General features: G+C 31.9%; 1 protein-coding gene across 2 annotated transcripts in view; it reads left to right on the top strand.

Annotated features, from left to right (window-relative positions):
- The window catches only part of LOC140046447 (probable JmjC domain-containing histone demethylation protein 2C), a 114,068-nt gene that overhangs the window by 69,329 nt on the left and 17,830 nt on the right, over positions 1 to 26,909 (top strand). For both annotated transcript variants that reach the window (XM_072091092.1, XM_072091091.1), the window contains exons 4-9: positions 1,349 to 1,558; positions 5,603 to 5,690; positions 12,022 to 12,113; positions 14,269 to 14,410; positions 15,229 to 17,105; positions 23,830 to 23,940. In XM_072091092.1, coding sequence (XP_071947193.1) covers positions 1,349 to 1,558; positions 5,603 to 5,690; positions 12,022 to 12,113; positions 14,269 to 14,410; positions 15,229 to 17,105; positions 23,830 to 23,940 — 2,520 coding nt within the window. The remainder of the gene's footprint in view (positions 1 to 1,348; positions 1,559 to 5,602; positions 5,691 to 12,021; positions 12,114 to 14,268; positions 14,411 to 15,228; positions 17,106 to 23,829; positions 23,941 to 26,909) is intronic.

Genomic DNA, 26,909 nt, shown 5'->3' with positions numbered 1-26,909 from the left:
TACTCGACTGCATTGTTAATGAAAGCCGTACTCATTAGCATAACGAGATTTATGTATTGTGTTTTAGTTTTACCAAATTGTGCAATTACAAATCAATTTAACCCCTCCTTTATTTAGTAGAAATTTCTATATAAGTTGACATTTTCCTGTGAAAAGAATAAGGAGAACTGTATGTTTAATTACTATGTTTAATTTCAATGCCCAACCCCATTCAGAGAACATCCCTATTAATTATTGAGGTGACAATTTTTTTGGGTTCCCAAAATTCTCAACTTAAAAAGAGAGGTTTCACAGTTGCAATAAATGTGTACACATTTGGTATTGTACTTGATTGATTGACTTGCTGTTAATTATTTTAATAGAATTTGAAAATGTTATATTTGGTAAATATCAACATTATTAAAAATACATTGACGTGTACAGCATATGTTAGTATATATTACAGTAAATAAGGCAGTGTTTTTACTACAGATCTACATGACATTTAAAAAATTAATGATCTCTCGTTCCATCAAGCACTTTCTTCATAATGGAATTTATTAGCATATTAAGATACACTAGACAAAAATAGAATACGGATCGACTTAGGTTCTAGCGCGGTGTCGTCTTAAAGACACACAGCTGTGATTCGGTCATGTTATATCGTTAATTTTCTTACTTGTAATATCAGATGATATTACTATGGATGTCTTCTTCCGAGAAGGCCATTTAGTATAAATAATGATAGCCTGCCTATTATTTATGAGGTGCCGAGTATGAATTATATAAATGTCATTATGATTTAAGCGATATATTTATAATAAGTGCTGTTTACTTTTCAATTATGTTAATAATAACAATTAACATATCAATTTTAATATACTTTAATAATGACCTAATAATGAATGATGTTGATAAATAAGTCACACTTGGCACCTCATAGTTATCGATAACAGTTGATATGCTGTCTGGCTATGGATTCCAGAATGTCTGCAAGTAACTGACTGATATGCCTTCATGTTAAAATGCATCTCACTTATTAAATTCAACAGCACATACGAAAAGTAAATTTCAAAGGAGATTTGCGCATTCTTCTGTCAAAGCCGCATAAATTGAAATGCTTCAAAATGCAGATTCGAATTCTCAATCTTTTAAGGAAAAATGTAATTATTCTTTTTTTGGAATTGTTATAACTTTACTGTGATTAGATCATAATCTTCATGACAGACAGTCTAAACAAATTAATGCCATACGTATAACGCTGTAATTTGGTTCTATGTAATACTGACTGATTTTTTACTGTATTGTGATTACTAATAATATTGATGAAGTAGAGTAATGTCATTTCTCTTCTTTTCTCTCTTTTTAGGATGAGAATAATAAAAAGCTGCACAGCACATTTCAGCGACACTCTGAAGTAAAGAACGAAGTAGATCAATGGATACATGACCAGAAGGTCCAACAAATCCTCATCACTGCGCCCTACATCGTAACTGGTTATAGGGTCAAAGTTTACCGCATCGGATCCGCCACTCAGTGGTTCTCGGCCGTTATAACAGGCCATAATCTTGAAACGCGGGTAAGTGATCAATTACTATAGAGCAGTAAAATATAGGTATTTGGGGCTAGTTATGCAAAAGTTCTACTAGCCAACTAAATACCTTTTTGGTAGCCCAACTGATATCATAGGAGGTGATTCTACTTTCCCATCACCCACCAGGTCACAGTATAAAGCCAGGTAGCCAGCGGGTGATTTTTAAAACTATATCTCTACATATGTAATTAATTGTCCTGTATCATAGGCAATTTCTTAAATACAGTGTCATATGTATCACATTGCTGCCTGTATTTAGGTTAGGATTTAGATTAGGCTAGGCCTATGATACAGCTGTTACATGTGATTCATCATTATGTAATACTGTATATTACAGAAGTTGTTTATGATGAACAAATATAGATATGCAGTACTGAGAATTGGCTGTGATCGTTTACAATGAGTGGTTAGGTCATCTGTCAACCAGTAATGCCTTTTCCATGTAAAACTAATTATTGGTGAATTTATACATGCTGTTTTCTTAAAATTCTTTTTTTTTTGGAATTACAGTAACAACTGTTTTTCATTTGACCTATACATCGCTTTTTATTATTGCAACATTTTCAAATAAATAAAAATTACAAAAACATAGAACATGGAAAATGTTTGGTGAATATTTTTAATTTAGAATAAATCTTTTTTAAATATATGCATATAATTTACATATTTAAAATGAAACTATTGTGTCATTGGCAAAAGGTCATCCCTCGGTTAGAAGGAAATAATACCTTTTTCATAATATGTTTTTAAAACAAAGTATATAAATAAATATTAATACTGAACATTTATGTATATTTACAGTGTTATGATTACCAGTAATTTTACACTATATAAAAGAAATTGATTATTATTATTGAATTGCTAAATTCAGTCAAGCCATTAGGCTGACATCTATTTGAACCTAATTTTTAATTAACAACAAATTGTTATGGCAGTATAGTACCTTGTAGCGATTGCCTAGAGCGGTATGATTTACAAAACAATTCGGTAATAGTATACAATAGACATCTTTTAAGGGGACAAGTTTTGGACAAATTTCACACAGTTATAGGTTTTCATTTGAGATTTGTTGGCTAAAGTGTTTAGATGTAGTTTTTCTTGTTTTGCAAGTTACATTAAAACAGGGCGTACAGTATAACTCAGTCAATACACCCCTGGGCTCATCTTTTCCTGGAAAGACTGGTTTACCAAATGACATTTCAGTACTGTTGTGTAATATTTGACCTTTGAACCTTTGGTTTTATGGAGAGTGTCTGATTTTGGAATAGTTTTCTGTATCTCACATGTCTATTGTATTAATACAGAAGTCTAGTGATTGGGGTGTTAACATGTAAGTTGTTGCGTATAAACAATTTAAAACTGTAATTTCATGTACACAGAGGTCTCTTGGGTGGGTGAAATTAGACTGGGTGGTAGGACGTTACATAACATTTGTTGTTGGTGGAAGATTTAAAGTCCCTGCCCACATCAACCCAACACATTATATCCACCCATAACATTACACCCACCCATTCCATAACATTACACCCATCCATAACATTACACCCATCCATAACATTACACCCATCCATAACATTACATCCATGGTTAATAATATTTATATTGATGGTGTTTTTTTATTTTGTTGCATGATTACTTGTTATTTGAAACATGTTTTTCAAGGCTATAATTCTACTGATTCAGTCTATTAGCTCAATAGAAGCATTTTAATAAGACTACTAACTGGCTACCTTTCCCATTAATAAATGCATTGTATGCATAATAAGCGTCTAATGAATGAAATATTTGTGTCTACTTTTCATCATAAGTCAAATCGGACAATTACCTTGACATGCGAAATTTCTACAAAGTAAATCATTAACCCAATATCCGTCACTCTGACCGATTCAATCTTGTTTCACTTTTCAAAACAACCTAATTTTTTCAGATGTCAATTTATGTTTGCCATAATTGAAGACTAATTTACTTTGAAGGTGAATAAACTTTCAATAAATATAAATTTATATTATTCCTGTTTATACATATCTGTTTGTTATGCACGACTCAATATAATATATTCTATCTATTGGTCATTATTACTAAGGTAATAAACCAAACCATATCACTTGCCTGGCATCCCAGGCCAGCAACAAATGTATGGTGTTCCAAAATATACCAAATTTAGCCTAAAATTTACTCGAAATTGTGCTTAAAATTTACTCCAAATTTTAACCTAAAATGTACTTCAAATTTTGCCTAAAATGTACTCCAAATTTTGCCTAAAATGTACTCTAAATTTAGCCTAAAGTGTACTCCAAATTTAGTAGAAGTAGAGAATTGTATAGTACCTGACCCAACAATATAAAGTGTACAAGATTAAACTCTATCAATGCACAATGTAAAAATTTAACAAATAAAATCAGCAGCTTTTTAATAGTTGTGGTCACAGATGAAAATAATTTTTGGTGAGAATGGAGTGTTAATTCAATTATAACCTAGAAGCTGCATATCCTACGAATGACGCCAGCCTAGATAATTATCAATTAGGAAATGGATATCTCAAGATTAGAATACTCAAGTAATTAAAACGTGCGCAAGATACAGGAACTTACATTTCTTCTTTATTGGAATATTAAGGAAAGCTTTGAAAGAGCGGGTGAATTATCTTGTGTGGCTTTAAAATGCATAATAAAGATGGGTTGATGACTTCCCTGTCTTAGAATACGATAAATATCGAAAACGGGTTCATTGCCATTTAGAAATTGGATTGAATATTGTTTAGTTTCCTGTTTCTCATTGTTACAGTGTCTTTCTTTTGTGATTTGATTTATTATAAAATATGTGAGTTTTATAAGAAATTGGCATTTTTCCACCAAACCTTAACAGTGTACTATATAAGCAGGTTTCTCCATTCAATATTAAATACTAACATCACATTGGTCAGTAATAAAGAATAAGAAATTGAATTAAATGGCAAATATTATTATTTTTATTATATTGTTAATGTTTCTCTACTGAACCACTTTGGAAATCAATGCTTTAGCACTGAAAGACAGAATAAATAATATTATAATTTATAAAGCCAAATTAGTTTTTAGCTTGTTTTAAATGATGTACAAAATAAAAAAAAGTGAAAACTTAAATAATAAATCATTTAAGTAAACTGCTGTAATACCAAATGAACATAAACAAAAAATAATTGCTTTCTGTTTAAATTAATGGGTGGTCGTTTACAAGTTTACTAATAATTAAAAACAAACCAAACTTCATAATGTCATTGGATCATCGCTGTTCATGAAAACACAATTTTAAGCACTCAATTTCATGAATAAATACAAATATTATAATTCGTGAAGAGGATACTGTCGTAAAAGCTAATGAGAATTTGTGTGGGCGATTGAAAACATGTCTTGCCATCGACTTTAAATTCTTTGTTGATGTTATCAAGCAAATAATATCAGACATTGGTATAGATTAGTATGATTGATAGTGTGTAATTAAAGTAGGATATGAAGTACAGGTAGATTAGATCCTTAGATGAAGTGTGCACAAGAACATTATATTCAAGATAATTACCAGCTCTGGGAATATACTAAGGTACTTGACAGAGAAATGATTATTATAATTATACGCATAATAACCTTTTATTTTACAATATTCATATTATTTTTACCTTTAACTAGGAGGTATGTTTTCCGAATTGTTTATCAAATTTACTTACATAACCGATTAAAAGGTGAATGCACTCCAAGTTACATACTTGCAATTGCAATTTTTAATACTAAAGCTCTATCAAACTATATAAATGACAAAAAAAGTGTGATGTGCGCAAATGTGGTAATGATTATGCTTAAATATTGTAGTGGGATGACAACATCATGTCCATATATGGGCACATCACATTTTTTTGTCACAAAGTTTGATTGTGTAGACAGAGCTTTATATAATAAATTCCATTATGAACATACAGCAGTAGTCCGACAACTAAATTATTTTCTTTTTAAATCTCCTTGTTAATTTATTTTATACTTTTTTTTTCTCTCTTCTTAGGAGCTGATTGTTATGGATGATACTGTCCTGGAGAGCCATACAGAAAATCCAGCTCTTGTGCAGATGATGTTTTTAGATTTAGATGATGGTAAGTTAGTAGATGATGGCTAATTAGTGTTGACCCGGGTAGTTCACAGTTCATTTTATTTGTCCAAAAGGAAATTCATGTATACAATTGCTCAAAATTAGTCGAAGGTAAGTAACACAGAAAAAGACAGTAATATTTAAAAAATACAACAGAAATACTGTTTGGTCCAAATATAGTGGGATGAACTTGTACCCACGTAATTCAGTAGCACCGTATTTAACTGACCAATCAGTGGACAATGCAAATCAGTAAAATCTTCAACTTCAATTTAAACAACATCATCTCTGTATTTATTACCCAAGTTTCCTATGTGTGTTGGCTAGAATGCTTAGTTTTTGTTTGTTTGTATTTGATTGTTGTTAATTGTTCATTTGACCTACTGTATTATTTATTTATTCTTTCTTTTGACTGGATTGCATTTTCAGTAACGCAGTACTGCTTTCCAAAATTGTCTAAAAGTAAATAAAATTTATAACATATAAATACAAAGTAGGCCAATTTAAAAGATATATTACAAGTTGGTTTGATTTTTTTCATTTCCATTCAGTTATGAATCTCTAGCCATTTTGAAAGTAAATTCAATTGATTACATGATGATAAGGATAATCTTATAAATTATATTAGCTGTGCTGCGTTACAAATCTTAGATTGAACTGATAAAACATGGTTGCCTGACCTAGTTACCAAACTCTCGCTAAATAGTATAAGAGCATTAAAAATTAATTTCTATTTTTTTTATTTTTTTTTCAATTTTGAATATTAAATAGAGATAGATCAACAAAGAGAAAAATGTGTGAAAAAAAAACCGAAAAAAAAAAATCCTAAAAAAACAAAACCACAATATCAAAGGACTTTATTCTAATGCCAGGAATTAGAATTGAGTATTAAAACAAATTCAGCATGGCCTGCTTTTTTCTGAACTTCATTTAACCATCCTGAATTCTATTCCGCAAGTTCACATTATAAGAAATGTGTCGTCTACTAAATCCATTTACAGAGAATGTGCATAGGATTTCTGGGAAATGGAGAAAGTGAATGCTCTTCCAAATTTTGTCTAAAGCTCTGCCTACGCTATCAAACTTTATGTGACAAAAAATGTGATGTGCCCATATAGGGACACGATGATGTCATATCACTACCATATTTAGGCATATCACTACCATATTTAGGCATATCACTACCATATTTGGGCACATCACACTTTTTTTGTTGTCAAACTAGTTTGATAGTGTAGACAGCTCAAAACAGTTTTTTTGAATAACAAAGAGGAGTAGGAGGATGATGGTTTAGACAAATTTGTTGTTATATTTATTATTCTGATTCAAATAAATAGGTTTACATATAAATATTGTAGGTTTATCGTTCAATCAACATTCATTTTACATTCAGATATCGTTTGTTGCCATTATTGGTCTGCAATAACTCAGTTCTGTATATGTCTTGCGTACATTATTGTAGATGATACTTTAAACATAGAGTTCTAGTTATTGAATCGGTGTCCTAGATCAAATGCTATTCCAGGAAAGAATTATGTTGGCTCTCGTTGGATATATTAAAAAGTTTTTCTGTCGCAGATTGTTTACTTCCCTCGTTGATGAATGCAAGCAACCGTTATCGGTAATTTCTTGCTACTACTAATGCGGTTATTGTTTTAATATTTTAATTTGTGTGCTAAATTGTTCAGCATTTTGGCTGCCTTCTGTATGTGATGAATGAATAAAATATACCTATATTGTAAAGCTTGGTTCCCATTAGGACGGAACACATGGACGTAGAAGCAACGCACAAGCAGCACTGCGATTAATTCATCAGTTGTGATTGGTCAAATTCCTTATGTTGCGTTACATCGTTGTGTTGTATCTTTAGTGGAAACAATGCATTACTAGCAACAGTTCTTGGGTTAGATTTTACCAGAAAAGAGTAACTTATAAATTATTATAATACAAAAAGAAGTTACTATACTGTCTGTAATATCAGGAAGGAATTGGGTACATATCAGGAAAGGTAGGGCCAATATATTGTATCTTATAGAAAGATTACACAACCAGGTGTTTCCTATATATCAATAGTATTATTACCAATACATTTATATACAAGACATTTTTAATCGCTTTTATATTGTGTGTTAAAGATTATTGGTATAACAAGCAGTTGGTCCTATCAAGTTCCTTGCCCTAGGGATCATCTTGAAAGTTTGGGTTGTTATGATAGCAGAACAATGTGTGGATTGTCAAGCCAGTTGTTAATTTTTATGAAACTTCCTCTACCACAACCCAAGGTTGTTTATTGGCATATCAAGAATATTTCTCCCACAGTATGAAAAAATACCCACCCTTTAAAATGGCATATTCTTAGATTAGAAATATGTATTTAATCTTCTCTAATTAACATGGTTCTTTTATAGATTTGATTTATTATATGGTTCTTAATTGGAGGATTGATATTTTCTAAATAACAATGCAAAAATGCTTAAATAATGTGTGTAACAACTTTATCTTCCATAAACATAATACTTGGTATTTTTAGAATATTGCAGTAATTGATTGGGTTCGAAAAACACAGAAGGGCTGAGATTTGTATGCGTGACTTTTCAGTGAATTACACTGAAGCGAAACTAAAGTTGCAGAGATTAGATAGGTACCCATGGGACTTGCATTCTATCTGTGGTGTGTACTATTGGGCATCTGTAGCAAGCAGGTCATGTAGTTGGTTAGTTTGGTAAATTTATCAAGGTCTCTGAGGAGATGCTGTATCCTTGAGCTTAAAAACAGCTTGTGTCAAAGGTCAAATAAGTCACAAAACATGACACACACATATCTTGATATTTTTCATAACTAACAAAACAATAAGTTTTGTCATTGTGCCAAATCGTGGAGGTGATGATGTTATTTTGATAATGTCTCATTCAATTAAAGACTACATTTACTTTTATCAGGAAAGTAAAAAAAAAATGGACAATACATCTTTTAGGAAGAACCATATACATATCAATTGTGTTGAATTATATAGTTTACTATTTGCCATTATAGCAATTAAAATCTTAAAAAAAAAAAACTACTATCATCACAATGTATTTCCACCATAAAATATTACCAGTTTAAATGTTTTTCATTTATTCATTTAGCCTCCATATGATTCAACAATACAAATAAAATACATAACAAAGAAAATATACAAAAATTGGAATATTAAAATTGAATAAAACCAAAGTGAATGGATGCAAGGATGTCCCATTAAATCGACATGTCAATTTATTTCCAATGGGGTCCATTGCAAGAGGAATCGGAAATGTGAAAGTGAACAAGCATCATAAGAAAGCATATGGAAATGTGAAATAAAAAATCACATATAAAATGTTAAAAAGATAATATAAAAAAAAGGTACAATAACAAAATAAATATATAAAGTGAAGAGCAACAATATCATAAAAACCGGAATATATAAAATCAGATAGGAATATCAGCGATGAGATAGTTGTTAATTTAATTTTTAAAATAGATTGATTATTGATGGATTTTATGGTTACATTACATATTTAGATACGGCTATTGATACTAAAGTACTGTTTCTTCAATCTAGGAAAAAATATGTAATTTCAACCTTTTAGTAATAATTCCATGCCCTTGAGGAATATAGAATCATAAATTAATGTCGAGCCATTAAAATTGAGTGTGCAGTGGATGTCATTGATATAAGCAATTTGTATTACGGTAATGGGAACACTATCGTTACCTGACTGATTGTAGATAGAAAGAACAATTTATTACATGTATGTTATTTTGGAAATTCAAATGAATTGATATTGAGGTAGACTATAAATAAAATGAATGACGAAAATTCTCTTCTTAATAATATGACATTTGGAATTGAGCATGTTTTTTTTTAATGGAGAATAATTTCTTTGAATTTCACAGACAGAATGACGTACTTGTTATGTGAAAACATAACAAGATTTTATAATAATTGATTAATAAATAAATACTATAATATAAGTAAACTAAGAATAAGTAATAAAAGAATATAAATTGTTACGAGTTATATTTCTTAATTGATTGAAGAAAATACTTTAGAGTACTACTAAAACTTTTAACCTTTTACAAAAGAAAGTCACACAGAAGGCAGACATCAAATTCCTTACAAATTAAATTATTTTAATGCAAAATTAAGCAATTTCTTTGGATATAATTAATTTTCATAAATTATACCTAAGTTGATTCTTTCCTGTTCATTTACTCCCTGTCGTGGTTCTGCACCCTCCAGGACAGATTAGTTTTCCCCTCCCATGATGTAAAAACCTTGTCCATGGAGATAAGGTAATAAGCAGATCATTACATAGACTTTATAGTTTCGTTCTAGAGCCTGGACTTTTTAACAGACAGTCAAAAGCAATTAGATAATCGCTTCCCCCTGGCCGGTAGGCTTTCTTTCCAACGCTTTGGTTATTCTTGATCATTCTTTGACCTGAAATTAACCTTTATTGAAACAAGTGAAAAAGCGTGACTTTCCTAGTTCATAGACTCTAAGCTTTAGTTCTCAGCGGGTGAACGTTATTAGGTGATCGGTGCAGAAGTAATTCACTAGTTTCCTGTGATATTTCCATATAGACGTTGTAACAGTCAGTTGAGTTAATTTATACATTTATTATGTGGCATCTATCGACTATTGTGTAAAGTAAGGTAAGACGTAAAGAGAGTATTGTGTTTTTAATCTATTGATGGATATTAAAAGCTTCGTCGTGGAGTAGTAGGCAAGTAATTCTAAACGTTTGTGATACTGACCTTCAACGATGTTTATGCACTCTGAATAACTTAGCTAAATGGAAAGCACAATGCTGGCTTGAAATCAACAACGGAATTACAAAATGGGTGTTGTGTTGTTGTTGCAATACACACTACTCAATGGGAATATAGTTTTTTTCAAACTCTTTTGACGGTAAACTTCTAAAAAACTGACTTTTGAGTGAATAATTATCAACGTTTAACAATCTGTTATATTATTTTAATTAACTAAATGGTACATTTGAAAATTAAGATTGCATAAGCATGGCATGAAGGAAGGTCATGAACAATGGATATACTTTTGTGCAATAATCTCAATCAATCACTTTTTATTGCTTTTTAACACTTGATCTATAAATATTTTTGCTTTATGCAATTAAGTACTTTTTAATAGGTTGAAAATATCAAGGCTAATTGCTATCTATGTACTGTTTCAAAAATTCATTCTATTATGAGATAAAAAAAAAAAATGTATCACTCAAATTTTAATATACATGCATAGAACCATTCTTGTTCATGGTAATTAACCCATATTGTTATCAGTATTATGTGGGTAGTGGCCCATACGTAGTGAATAGAGAATAAAATCTATCATTGGATGTAAAAAATTGAAAATCTATTTATATAATTATCTAGGGTTAGAATCTGTTAGTACAAGGTTGTTACAATGGTGGCTTTTGAGGTTTATCAATTGGCCTTGAATAGGAAAGAGCATTATCTAAACATTCTTTGTACAATGTGAGTGGTCAAGTAACAAGGTCATTTGGCTGGTAATCACTTCAGATAGGCTAGGCTAGCATTCTGTCTGCAGCAGTCAGTGATTAGACACTCAGCATCAGGTGCATGACTTGTTGTCCACTGTGTAATTTAAATGGGAATAATGCCTGGATGACCTGTGTAAATGGTATGTCTTTATTCAGTGTAAATTGTTTGTAGTTTTACAATCATTTGGAATTATTCAGTGTAAATTGTATGTATTTTTACTATCATATGGAATTATTCAATGTAAGTTGTATGTATTTTTATACTATCAGTATCATAGACCATAGAGATATTATAATATCTCTATGCATAGTCTATAGACTTATTAAGTATAAATTGTATGCATTCTTTCATAGAGATATTATAGTGAACTATAATATCTCTATGATTCTTTGCTATCATGATGGACTTATTTGTATGTATTACGAGTTGATATATTATATCAGGTAATAGAGAAACTTTAAAATAGCTATAGGGATTTATAATAGAAATGGTGTACTTTTTTTTAAAAATTTCTCAATGTTTTGCAATTGTTATGTACTGTGTAACTAAAACCTGTTATGTTGTATGTAAAATAATGTGTAGGCCTTTATTGTTCTGTTTGTTCCTTTCAGAAAATATAAATTTTATTTTACTCATGTATATTTAACCTCTGTTTTATATCCCATTATTCTGTAAGACCAAAACTGTACATAAATTATGATTGCATAATATTAAAAGTCGCACAGATGCTTGAAATTTTAACACATTTAAATTTTATATAATTGTCTATGCCGTCTTGTGTCTTTCAGTTGTAGTAAAATCATTATTGAAAGGAGAAAACGTTGGAATTACCCCTAGAAGAAGAATAGCAGCAACCAGTAACACACAGCCCATTAATACGGTATGTTGTTAACATTGTCTTTGTCCCATTGTTTTAATTACTATCTCATTTCCTATTGCTTTGTTTACATTTCCATGCTATAAAACAGAAGGCTTTCTTCTAAAGCTCTGACTACACTATCAGACAAAAATGTGATGTGCCCATATATGGACATTATGATGTCATATCACCATATTTGCGTATATCACTACCATATTTGGGCACATCACATTTGTTTTGTAAACTAGTTTGATACTGTAGACAGAGCTTAATAAACTTTCAATGTGTATAAGTACTAGTTAGTATAATCGAATCTATATCGGAGTATTGGAAAATATATTTATCATACTTTCACTTCTGATTTCTAGTTGGAAAGAGGCGCTCAACGAAAAAGAGAGTTCATTCATTTAAAACTCTCAACCCCCTCCCAATACTGGAGTATTTGTCAACTGCCATATTTATTATAATTTCACTGCCGATTTCTAGTTGGAAAATGGCACTTAACGAGAAAGAAAGGATTCATTTACTGTAAAGCCCTCCTCTCCTTCTCCAAGGTTACGGGCTTACTTAAGCTTACTTTACTTACAACTCCTAAAAAGTTATTATTTGCTAAATAGTGATAGTGGTAAAAGGGACATAGGATGCTGTATATTTTAAACAGATGAGCAAGCAAATTATAAAAAGATTATCCATGACTGATATATAAATCATTAGTATGCAAACAAAGCGTCTAGATTAACATATGGCATGGCTGCAAAGGTTCACTGAATAACTATTACAGTGCTGAGTTCAGAAGCTAATTTTGTAATGAAATAAATCACATAATTTGTAAACAAATCAATAGTGGTGATAGAAGACATAAGACCTTGGTTCAAATAAAGTTAATTAGTTATTTTGTGTGTATGCTTTAAATAATTAATTTTAAAAATTGTTAATTTGAAATATTAAATTTGTAAAATTGTTATATTATTAAAATTATATTACATATTTTCAAATTTGTTTTTCATTATAAATTAAAATTGTATATATTTTCAATTTTTTCTTTCATTATGGAACTGAGAGAAGAGAGTACAATTATTTCATTGGAATTTAAAATACTGTAAACTCTACCCATTTTACTAACCATTTATTTCGGAGTGAAAACCGCCAATTAGAGGAGACTTCCAGGACCCAACAGAGTGTCCCCTTAATGGGGTTTTATATACTGCTCTTTTCACTGGAGAGTGCTCCTTTAATAGAGGTATCTTTCTGGTGTCCCAAAACCTCCAAAGGAGGTGCACAAATTACCAAAATAAAAGCACGCTCAATTTCATGTTTAATTTTTAATGGGAGTGGACAATCAATAACAACAAATATTTGATAGTTATTTTAACTAGAGTGTCTTTCTAGGCAATAATTTTAATGGGAGTGGACAATCAATAACAACAAATATTTGATAGTTATTTTAACTAGAGTCAATAACAATTGATGTTTTGTGTGTTTAATCATTGTCGTATTATCTAGTTTAGGTTTATTTTTACGCTATCTATTGTGTCCCTTCTATTATTAGATAAATGATGTATCCTGTTGAAGATACATTTTAATTGCACTTTCTAAGTACATCTGCTTTAAAATTAAAACCAAAATAAATTAATTTTAAATTATTTTACAAAAATTAATTGCAACCTTAGCTACATCTTTACTAGCTAATTTCTCAGGGCTTTGTTCTTTCAAGAAATAAAGATTGCTATCATAAAGTGAAGGAACTTTTAGGATGTTTTTACTGGTATTGTGATTTTTACTATTCATTTAAACACATAATTTATTAATTTATTATTTATTATTTAATTTATTTCATTGTACTGTACAGTAGTACTTCTACAAATAAAGAATGGTGTGCATTTTTAGCTGCTGGTAATACCCATACTTACATCAACAGAAATTGATTATATAGCATACAAATTATATATTCTGTGGATACAGGTATTTTATTTAATGAAGCACTGAGTACAAAAATGTCTTTTGAAGGAAGTATACACAGTATTCAATTTATATTTTACTAACTTTTATAAACTAAAAACTAAATAACTATGTTATTCAGTTTAAATCCAAACATGTATACAGTGATTTTTTTTTTTTACAATTTAGATTTTTTTGCTTTTTATTATAATTTTTGTTTTATTTGTTTTATTTATAGACCACATTAAGCAGGTCAGTACCAAGAAGTCATAGTCCAAGTCATGCAAATTCTAATCAGAATTCTACGTCGTCATCCACTAAGAAGAAAAGAGGACAAAAACAACCAGATGAAAAGGACATGGAGAAAGACAAACAACCTGGTAATGTTTAGTGTTAAGAATAAATAAAGGGTAGAGCTACAGTACAACGGTGGCGTGGGGCTAAGGGGGGAAAAGTTAAGGGTAGGTGGGAAGAGCTTTTGACACTGAGGAGGTTATAAAGAAGAGAGGTACCGTACAACGGTGGCGTGGGGCTAAGGGGGGAAAAGTTAAGGGTAGGTAGGAAGAGCTTTTGACACTGAGGAGGTTATAAAGAAGAGAGGTACCGTACTACAGTACAACGGTGGCGTGGGGCTATGGGGGAAAAGTTAAGGGTAGGTGGGAAGAGCTTTTGACACTAAGGAGGTTATAAAGAAGAGAGGTACCGTACTACAGTACAACGGTGGCGTGGCTCTAAGGGGGGAAAAGTTAAAAGGGTAGGTGGGAAGAGCTTTTGACACTGAGGAGGTTATAAAGAAGAGAGGTACCGTACTACAGTAAAACGGTGGCGTGGCTCTAAGGGGGGAAAGTTAAGGGTAGGTGGGAAGAGCTTTTAACACTGAGGAGGTTATAAAGAAGAGAGGTACCGTACTACAGTACAACGGTGGCGTGGGGCTAAGGGGGGAAAAGTTAAGGGTAGGTGGGAAGAGCTTTTGACACTGAGGAGGTTATAAAAAAGAGAGCTACCGTACTACAGTACTGTAGGTATTAGATTAGTAATTTTTTCCTAGCATGTAACAATAGTTGTTGACCCATATCACACAGAAACATTCAATATTTGGAATGATAAAGATATGCAATGAGCTACTTATGATTTTAATATTATTTCTCTCGATTCTATTCTATTTTTGTTGAAACATTTCATGTTGTTTTCTCCATAGAAAAAGTGACCAAAGAAACTAAAACGTCAGCAAATTCTAAGGCTAAAAAGGAGCAGCGTAAGAAAAAAACTGACGAGGAAAAAGTTATTGAAACTGTGAACAAAAAGGAAATTGCGCCAGCAAAGCGTTCTCGTTCGCATTCCACTAGTTCCGAAGTTCAGGAGGACGATAAACAAACTGATAAACAAACTGTTAATAAACAGGAAAAAGTTTCTGATAAGTCAAAGTCAAGGAATAAAAGTTCAAAAAAGACTGAGGAATCTCAGACAAATAATCAAGAGATTGAAACAGACTCAAATGATCCAATTTTGAAAAAAGAGAAAACAAAGGAAAAGAAATCTAAAAGTAAGCATAAAAGTAAAACAAAAGAAAGGACTGGAGATAAAAATAAACCAGCAAAAATTGATAAAGAGGGAAAGAAAGATATATGCAAAGAGGAAAACAATTTTGTGGATAATAGTATTTCCTTACCTCAAGATACGAACCAGGTCCTTGATACCGCACAAGTTGAGTCGGTGCTCGCTATTGAACCACAAACAATTGAGCGTGTGGAAAACCCTCTTGCAGACAACTATACTGCTGTACAGCAGAAGGAACAAAAAGAATCTGCATTAGAGTCTGTGACAAAAGTATCGAGTTGCGAGGAAGTTTCTAGTACGTGTACAGAACCTAGCATGGTACATTCTACCTCCACTTCTGAAATCAAGGAAGCCTCATCACCCTGGGTCGGCCAGGTCAAACAGAAAGAGCATATGGAACATAACAAACCAGTTGAATACAAACGGACAGTCATTGAACACATTAGGAACGCGGAGGTATCGCAAGCCTTTAACATGGAGGCCATGAATTCATCCTCGTGTTCATCACCTGATGTTAGGACTGATCAAATGTCAGCCATAAATATGGAAAAATTGGATGGTCATAAGCCAAAGGAAAGGGATAAAACTATAGAGAAAAAACAGAATTTAGAAAAAGAGGAAGCAAAAGAATTTAAACGTGAACTGCCACGATCACATTCTACTGAGAGCAATCGCAGTTCTCTTGCAACGGAAACAAAAGAACCTGTGCATGTTTACCGCGACCCAAATTTGAGGGAAAATTATGTAATACACGTTGATTCTGTGCAGCATCAGCATATTCATAGAGGTGAACACGCACCTTCTCCGTCTCAATCATTAGGACCTTCCCCACATTCAAGTCTTCGTCCTCAGCCTGGTCTCGGGCCATCCCCAAGTGCCTTTGCTCCACAACCGGTGTCCCACCTTCCGGCTCACCATCATGCGAATCAACAGGCTCAGGCCCAAGCTCAGGCCCAGGCTGCCGCAGCGCATCATCTGTATGCTCAATACGGGCTGTACCCCACTCACATACCAGGTATTTCGCCACATTACGCTTCACCGCATCTTTCAGCTCTCGATCCATCCTTTCATACACGATTACTGACCGATCTTGCAGCTCAGAAAGACCACTTTCGTTTTCATCAACCGCAATTGTCGGTTCTACAGCGCCCTCCCATGATGGGCGTTCAACCGGGACTTGCTATGCTGCTTCCATCCCATCATCGTGCTCTTCACGAGTCCATGGAACATCAGTTGCGTCTGCAGCAACACCAGCAACAACAGCAGATACAACAACAACAGCAGCATGCGCAACATTCAAATCCTCCGTCGCACGAACCATTGAAACGTTACCAAGAATTCCAAACTAACACGAGTGACCCAAAAGCTGCAGTACAACAACACTTCCAAGAGTCACTTCGGAATTTATCTCTACCGTTTATAATAGCCCAGCAGTCAAGTAAAGGTGGAAGTATTACCAAGGGTACACCAGCCCAGCGGCAGGACACTAGTCCAGCACGACCCTCAAGTGAACATCCGGTAAGAAATATTCTTTACCTAGCATCTCTTCTTAGTTTTACCGGATTTTTTATCTTTAGAATTTGTAAGTAAGTTTTAAGATATTTCCATAATATTTTTTAATATTAACTTGAGGGAAAAACCCTTGATTTGGTACTGTAAAACTAGACCATAACCATTGCCATAAACGCATTTGGTGAACGGACACTCACCTGAACAAAATATGTTTACACTTAAATCGTAAAAATAAATAGTCAATAAATTTACCACCACATCCTGGTTCACAAATAATCAAAGGTCTGAATTATCACAGATGAGTTAATCAGGATATTTATATAGTTTGAACTAGTAACAGAGAAAAATTATTTTAATGTTATTGATATGGAATTTCATGCCAATATTGTGATATATATTCTCATCTTTGCTGGTCTTGTTAAAGCATTTACATTTTAATAATAGATATAAAATAAAATGTCATAACCCAGTTTATATTGCATTCCATATAATATACAATTTAGGTGGTGTATGTTATAAACAACTTTAAATGCAAAATTATTCCTAAATTTGTTTGTTTGAAAGTACCCTACTAGATACTGTACCCTTGGTTATTTCACAAATGCTGATCACTATTAAATTACAGGATCAACCTCTTGTTAATAACACTTCATTTTAATTAACTATGTCATGGCTAATTGTAAGCTTTTAACCTTAGTATAATTATAATGACAGTGTTTTGTTAATTAAGCATTTAAATTTGAATACAATCATCAAAATCCCTGAGTATGGCCAATCACCTCATCTTTTATTCAGGTCACACTACGTAATTCACATAGTATAATCCCTTTTATGCCTTACTGCTTAGCGAACAACAACAGTAACATTCTATTATAGTTTACTAATCACTTAGAAAACCATTGATTAACCGTCGCTTTACTGATTTTAAAGAAAGCCAACTGGTTAGGTAGTAGTGCGATTACCACCGGCAAGCTAATATGAATAAAACGGTTAGCTAGCCAACCATGGAGCATTGTTACTGATTGCTATTGTGACAAGGCTCTATTTGGTTTGGTTTTCAATGGTGTTTGCAATGATCAGATAGTTAGTTATCTTTAATAACCAAATAGAACCATTATAAATAGTCAACCTTGATGTGACAGGCTTCACAGCTTTTTCTTTATTACTATTTTTCAAGGTTTTTTTTTTTAGAGGAATGCTTTTTTGACAGCCTTGTAAACAAAATATAATTGGCTGTACACTAAAATATGGAAGGAAAGTACTGAAATTTCTATTCTATATGGCTAAACATTATTTGTCATGTACCGTAACCTGCAGTCTTGTTAGGGGGTCAAGCTTAAAGTATCATACTTATTTGACCTCCTTTCACACTTCTCTGTTTTTTTAAAGTACAAGTATCTCTATATTATATTTAAAAAAAAATTAGTTTGATTATTGTTTATTACTATGATACCTGTTATCATTGTTTTACATAACTTATATTTTTGTTTGGAAGTGTAAAAAATTGAATAAAAGAAAGAAAAGAAAGTTATCTTGGATGCCGACATAAGTACTGTTCACTTTAATTAATAAATAATACAATTTACGTAAAATAATATTTATTTACTCTATGATATAACATAGAAAAAAAGACCATCACCGACCACACCTATCTGCCAGCATGGTTAGAAGACTTGTTTTATCGTGGAGAAAAATTCTTATATGCTATGCAATTTTTAGTTCGTTTTACCATTCATTACGTTTGCAAGATGAAAAATTGTTAGCAAAGCATTGCACATTATGTGATGTGTACTCTAGATAAGAAGAAAGAATGGGTGACCAATCAATTAATTGAAAGCTATTAAGAACTGGTTAAAAGGCCGTTACTTTAGTCAGCATTTGTACAGAAAAATTTCTAAAACAAAGTGGGAGAAAACATGTAGGCTGTGAATCCAATGTTTACGGTCATCATCCTAAGATAGTTTAAAAATAAATTTGTGTGGATGAAAGAATTTTAGGCTGGGCAATTAATCCACCTCCGCCCCCGCTCAAAATTATCATATCCTTGATAATACTTGGCGAAAACCAATTAAAGGATATGATTCTGTACACATGATTTAATATTGCTTTGTTTTTATTACCAACATTTTGCATTGATAGATTACCAACCTGTACTATCTATAAGTCTTAGAACTATCTCATTAACAGTTTTAATATAAACATGGCCTTAGGATCATAAAATAAGCTTACGAGACCTTGGATAGCAACAATCAACCCAATAAGCTTTGACAGAATTGCTGTGACTTGCAACACTTGATGCTTGCAACTCCTCCCAGGCTCATTTTGACTCATTCCACGGTCATAATGTCTTGATAATAATTAATGTATAGTGTAATGTACAAATTGAATATTATTATCATATAATCAATTTGTGATTGGAAACAGAGACACAATTGGCACATTCAGGCTTAGTAATTTAGGGGTGGGCTGAAATTAAGTTGGTTAACTACCCACCAAATTTAACAATAATTGGTCCAAGGCGCAAACTTAGTAAATAAATTAAGTTTCAACATATGCAAGACCTTTTGCGTTTAATAAGCGTTTTGTGTAGTTACATAATGTAGACTGTATTATTTTGTATTTGCATATTAACTATACGGCCTTACAGGTCAAATCATTTTATTTTTAGAATTGATGAATGTTATTAAATTATAAATTTTAAACCCATCAACTACTACAGATGAAAATTTAATATTAATAAATATTTATCATTATTATAATAAGAAAAATAATAATTTTTAGTGATTAAAAAGTAAATTCTTTTACTGTAGTATCATACATTTGAGATACTGTTAGGTAAACTAAATATGAAAATCGACCTTGACATATATGAGTTTAGTTTTCATTTAAAATTTAAATACCTCATAAAAAAACTAGGTTGCTTTCATTAATTATGCATGTAAGAAAATTATATAAAATTATGAATGTAGAAAGAAAATAATTGAAATTAATTAGCGGAAGTGAAAGTGTAATAAATCATAAAGTAAATATTTGATTAAAGCTTTGCTTATTTAATTAGTAATTAGTTTCATACAGCTAGTGAATGACCTAAGTACCTATATTGAAATACATAACCATAATTAATTATTTACTATTAAATAGTTGTATCAATGCCTGATGGTTGTTCTATCTGTTCCTGGGTGACTCACATAAGGTCAAAAAGCCTAAACATCCTACCAATTATCCAGGTTAAATACAGGAAAAAGCTTTAATTTAATGATTTTGTATGTTTATGTTTCAACCTTGGAAGTTGGGATGATCCCTTAATTGCTGTTTCAGCTGTTAAGCACTAGGTCATACAAAGGATGACCTCATAATTTCGTTGACATAACAATACTTTATTGATATGGGTAATGTGACTTGGGTGTCAGTCTATACCAGACAGATTTCTTTGTTCATGTGCATTCACTGTGCTAGCTCTGGTGTAAACAGGGTGTTCAGCATTGCAAAATGAAAAAGTTGAAAAAGAGGACGGAGGAGATCTAAGTTGCAAAAAAAAGTTATAAGAAGGGTTGAGTTGCAATAGAGAGAAATGGCGAGTTGCAAGTGCGAGAAAGGATGAGTTGCAAGGAGGTGAAAGGATGAATTGCAAGAGGGAGAAAGGGCGGCTGCAAGAGGGTGAAAGGGTGGGTTGCAAGAGGGCGAAAGGGTGGGTTGCAAGAATGCGAAAGGGTGGGTTGCAAGAAGGAGAAAGGACAGGTTGCAAGAGTGCGAAAAGGCGGGTTGCAAGAGGGCGAAATGGGGGGTTGCAAGAGAGAAAGGATGAGTTGCAAGAGGGAGAAAGGATGAGTTGCAAGAGGGAGAAAGGATGAGTTGCAAGAGGGAGAAAGGATGAGTTGCAAGAGGGAGAAAGGATGAGTTGCAAGAGGGAGAAAGGACAGGTTGCAAAAGGGAGAAAGGACAGGTTGCAAAAGGGAGAAAAGGCGGGTTGCAAGAGAAAGAAAATACGGGTTGCAAGAGGAAGAAAGGATGAGTTGCAAGAGGGAGAAAGGGCGGGTTGCAGGAAGTAGAAAGGGTGGGTTGCATGGATGAGTTGCAAAAGAGAGAAAGGATGAGTTGCAAGAGGATGAAAGGACGGGTTGCAAGAGGGAGAAAAGGCGGGTTGCAAAAGGAAGAAAATATGGTTTGCAAGAGGAAGAAAAGGCGAGTTGCAAGAGGGAGAAAGGGCGGGTTGCAAGAAGTCGAAAAGGTGGGTTGCAAGGATGAGTTGCAAAAGAGAGAACGGATGAGTTGCAAGAGGGTGAAAGGACGGCTTGCAAGAGCGAGAAAAAATGGGTTGCAAGAGCGAGAAAGGGTGGGTTGCAAGAGCGAGAAAAGAATAGTTTCAAGATGGAGAAAGGGCGGGTTGCAAGAGGAAGTTGGGTAGTCGTTGCATGGGAGGGAGAAGTGTTATGTTTGTCATTATATTATTCATGGTTTATTCAAACGTAATTCTGAAGAGTGTTGCTTTTGTTTTATATTACAGGACACTACTAACTAACTACTGTTTTCTAATTGATTGATTGACAACCTTGTTTTATATTCACAAGGAAACAACTATTTAAAATTAATTTATTTTAAAATGGTAATTTGTAAGTTTCCCTTGAATGACTACTAGTCATATATTCCAAGGTCGTGTTATATCAGTTTAAATAAAAAACAGACAATATTTGTTCAGGATGAACTTCCGTTATAATTCTGTATCTCTGTTACGAAAAAAACATTTCTATTAAAAAAAACAACGGTATTACATAGTTAAGTTTTTTATTTGTTTCCGGGCAATCAAATTTAGATAGAAACTAATTAAACTTATATTAAATTAAGATAATTGAAAATCCATATTATAATGATAACAAAGAGAAACAAAAAATATATATCAACTTATGAGCAGACATAGAATAATATTTTTGTCAATGTCAATGGCGCATCATTAAAACAAATTATTTGTTATTAAGCTCGACCATAAATATCATTTCTCACTGTAAAAAACATAGACAGAACAAATGGTATCAAATTGTTATTAAACATTGGCTTTAATAATATAGTTTGTTTTTATAAGTTGTAGCAATGAATAAATCATATTTGATATGGCATATAAAAATGCGATAAAATAAATAATATTCTAGATAAACAATACAAAATGCCCAAGGATACCAGTTTACACAGCATTGTGTAAATATGTGTAATAATAAATCACAAGTGTTGTGTTAGTTTCAGCTAACCTATTGTTTTAATTGCAATTAGACGACCATGAATCACACACATTGAAAAGAGAAGGTATTGTGTTGGTTTATTTTTAGGGCTGAATCTGTTATTTCATCGTGTGATTAATTTTTCACAAAAGAATTAAAAATGAGACGCGTGTAGAACAATCCTGCCAGTTACAATATGAGCTTAGGTATTGATTTACACAGATATGTAACACGTAGCCTCATCATTTACGCCAACGTGTTTATTTGTCTGCTTATAATCAGATGTTTCCAATTAATTAAACTTTTGAGAAGCTCCCTTGCCCAATGGTGTGTTAATGAACAAGTTGTTAATAAGAGACCTAATTAGTTTTTGAATTGGCTTATTAGTCATTTTGTGCTATATTTGTGTTGTTGACTTCTCTATGATGGTGGACTTAAAATTGCAAACACCATTTGTCTCTATTGCAGAAATTAATTGAATATGTGACCTTTAGATTCTAGCTAAGCTTCTACTATATACACACACCTTTGGACCTGTTTTCAACTATATTATCCACCATTCACCATATCAAATACAGTTTTACTATTATTACACTATCTGTGAAGAATAGCATTTACTTGTACAGTAGGATTGTTGTACTCTTTACAATTTATTAAAGTGCAAACATTGGAAAGCTCTCTGTTTAGGTATGTTTTTAAAATTATGTATTTGTCAAATTAATAAGGATATTCAGTTGGACACAATTGGTAGTGTTCCAAGTCTTTAATCTTTACAGTCACAAATTGTTGTTTTGCTAATAAAATACTGTAAGCCTGTTTTCCTATCTACATTTCAACATCCTCTTCCACCTACACTACAGAAGCTTAGAAGGTCTTACAGTACGGTTACTACATATATACAGTTAGAATCTTTCCTTTGGGAGATTCAGGGGACACCTATTAAAGGAAGGGATTAAAAAGGGGACACTTTCTCATGAAAATAAAAAGGGGCAATATTTCAACACTACAGTAAATGTCTATTCAGGTGACCCCCCCTCCCCCCTATCCACCCCTATTGAGGTGACATCCCCTATTGGGTGACATCCCTATTAAGGTGACATTTTGTTTGGTCATGAAGGTGTCTTCTTTAGAGGTTCAGTATTTTAATAGTATTTTAACATTGCCATTTGCAATTTGATGTATTTTTCTTTGTTGTTTATTGTCTTAATTATGCCAAGCAAAACAAATTTCCATTTTAAAGTGGACCAAAATAAAATTTCTTGAATCTACTGTATTTCACACTTCATTCATCAATTTGATCTTTGTGTATATACATTCACATGAGAATGTTATTGCACCCAACCATCATATTATTTTCACTATGAATAAACTGGTTATGATTTCCTTGAGTTGCAATGAACATATCCTGATTAGATCAATGCAGTTCCTTAGCAAAGTACATTGTGTTGTTAAGGGATAATCGCCTTATAAAGACTTTTCTAAATGAGTTTCACTTATGATTTAATTTGATCTACCCACAGGGTAAGGATGATAAACGAGTACAGGAAGAAATGAAAAGGAAGGAACTGGAGGAAAAAGAAAGGGAATGGCAGAAGTTACAGCGTGAGAAAGAGCATCGTGAACGAGCACAGGTAACATATCAAATATTTTTAATAATTGAAGTTGTTATTGTTAATGAACTAATGAGCTTTGTTAAGCCTCTTAATCCATATATAATGGATAGAAAAGACACTTTAACTTAAGCTCTGTCTACACTATCAAACTTTATGCGACAAAAAATGTGATGTGCTCAAATATGGACATGATAATGTCATATCATTACCATATTTAAGCGTATCACTACCACATGGGCACATCACACTTTTTTTGTCAATCTAGTTTGATAGTGTAGACAGAGGTTTACACTCGTAAAGATAGAGATCCAAGTAGAATTATGATATAAGGAAGCAGTCAAGAGTCGGATTGAAGCTATTGTAGTCCACCGTAATCCCAGGGAAGAGTAAATCCATGGCTGAAACGTAGCAGAACTACATAGTTGAACCTCTAGTAAGGGGACACTTTAAGTACCAAAGAAAGTGTCCTGTTAATAGGGTGTCTCTTGAATAGATGTAAGGTTAAATCATATCCCTCCTTTGAACAGGAAAATGTCTCTTCAATAGAGCATAGGTGAGAGGTGTACACTGTAGGGATGTCCCAAAGTTGGATTCTGTTGTAGTAACCTTGAACCTATACTGTACATAATTATAACTGATACATTCTTTATCACTACTGTTTGATTTTCTATTTTTCTTGGGAGAAATTATAAAACATTTTTGTATAAATGTAAAAACAATTTGCAAAATATTTTATTTTAATAATAACATTTATAAAACAATATTCTGACAGTAAATAATATTTTGATATGACTTTTATTAAGTATTGTGGGACAATGATAAGAATATTTTGATTAAGTTTAGGAAAAAAAATGTAATGTCAAAGGTCACCTGTAATCTGAGAATGTTGGATTTTGTCCCTTTATCCTAAAAATAGAAAATTATAATAAACAATTTTTTAATCTAACAAAAACGACATGTGGCTCCAAAATTTTGTGAGAAGGGATGTGAAACCAACCAGTAAACAAAATTGACATAAGGACAATATTTTCTCTTTGCAAGAATAATAAAATCATCACATTCCAAAGTAAATATTCATTATCACAAGACCATTTCCAATCAAGGACAATCGCTCATCTTATTATACTTGCCTCTTCCAACGATAAAAATGTCATATGTTGAAAGGGAAAAATATGACTAAATCAATTTATAATAGGAAATAATAAGAGACTATATGTAAAGATGTCGATTAGATACAACAGGCAGGCTGTCTCTGATGAATTCTGAAATGTTTGTTTAGATTAAAATGTCAATTAGAAGGCCAAGGTCATCTAGTTAGTAGAAATAGGGGTGGGTAAATGCCCTTATTCATGAAACACTCTTCTAAAAATAAAGCAAAAGTTGTAAAATTTTAGCAAATAAGACCAAATTGATGCCGATTGGAGACAAATTTTTTAATATAGAGTTAAAGGAAGAACACAGGCGAGAAAAAAAAACAGATTAGTAAAACAATTTAAAAACTATAATATATTTATAGTATAAAAATATTTAAAAAAATTGAACTATAATACCTTTCAAAAACTAATATTTATGATCCCTAAAAAATTAAAAACTAATTCTCCATGTATTGAATGATTTATGGGTATAAATTAATATTTATTTATTGTTCGACAGATGTATATATTAATTTAAATTTCGTACCATTTAATGCTATAAATAAATGCTTTAATTTTAAATGATTTATATTTCATATTAATTCATTTTTCAACAAATGTTAAAATTAATCTAAATTTCGTCCTATATAAATATTTTAATTCCTTATGATTAATAAATTCCTGTTCATTTATTTTTGAACAGAAGTGAAATCAATTGAATTCTTTCCAATATATTAATATTTTATGATACATTTTAACGTTTTTTGAATCAATAAAGTGTATTGCTAGTTGTCAAGCTAATAAAAATGAGTTATTGAGCGATTTTGTATTCTAGATGACTAATCCTCGATTCCTAAGTGCTTCAAACCGACAGTGAATACTGTGATAGGAAATTGTATCTGGCATTCTTGCTATGCTCTATGGACAATTGCGTACTGATAAATGCCAACCTCTTCTACTCAAACCATTTTAATATTCCTGCTGAATACATAATAAGGAATAGTATTCGTTTAAAAGCTTTTTAAAGATTCAAAATGTCTTTTCAAAACTAGAAAAGTAACATTGATTGATCTCCCACGGGAATTGTGAAGTCCTGAGAAAATCCCTTAATTAACATATTTTAGTATTAAACCATCTTCAATATGGTTTGAACAGTCGTAATATATTAAGAGTATCATAGTGAATTGAATGTGATATTTACGCATATTCGTGTGTAGCTGCATATTTTTCAATTGTGGTGTTTACTAGCTATATCTACTACACAGAAATATAGAGTATGTGAAACTAGGCTATCTCTTACTAGCCTCACCTCTTACTATTCTGCACTATTCCCACCTCTTATTAGCCCACCAGGCACACCGATAAATTAATACCTAGCCCTAGTAATTTTTGTAGACTTTTCACTGCTACTACTGTAATGACTTGCTAAGGTATTAAATCTTAACTACAAAATAAAACATTACTTGAAATAATTTAATAAAATCATGAAATGATGGATAGACTATATGTAAGAGAAAGTAATGTATTTTGCATACATGATCTGTATGGTAAAGGTGAGTAGCCCCTTGTGGCACACTGTCTAGGAAATCAACCTTTGCTATTCTTAAAATGAATCAATTATGTATAATAAGCCTATAAAGTACTGTATATGTATTTATGCTAACTGTAAACATTCATTTCTTGATTTGTAAATAAATAAATATTCATATCAGATTTTATTGAAGGCTACATTCTCGTATTAGATTTTACAAAATATCTGGAATAAAAGTTGTTTGTTTTTTTTTCCAATTTCATTAATTAACATTTATTATATTTACAAATTTAAAAACTAAAAAAAATATTGTTTTTTTGAAT

Source organism: Antedon mediterranea, chromosome 4, assembly GCF_964355755.1.
Source record: "Antedon mediterranea chromosome 4, ecAntMedi1.1, whole genome shotgun sequence".
Taxonomy (NCBI): domain Eukaryota; kingdom Metazoa; phylum Echinodermata; class Crinoidea; order Comatulida; family Antedonidae; genus Antedon; species Antedon mediterranea.
Note: the sequence above shows the minus strand (reverse complement) of the source record. Positions and strands in the feature narration are given on the sequence as shown.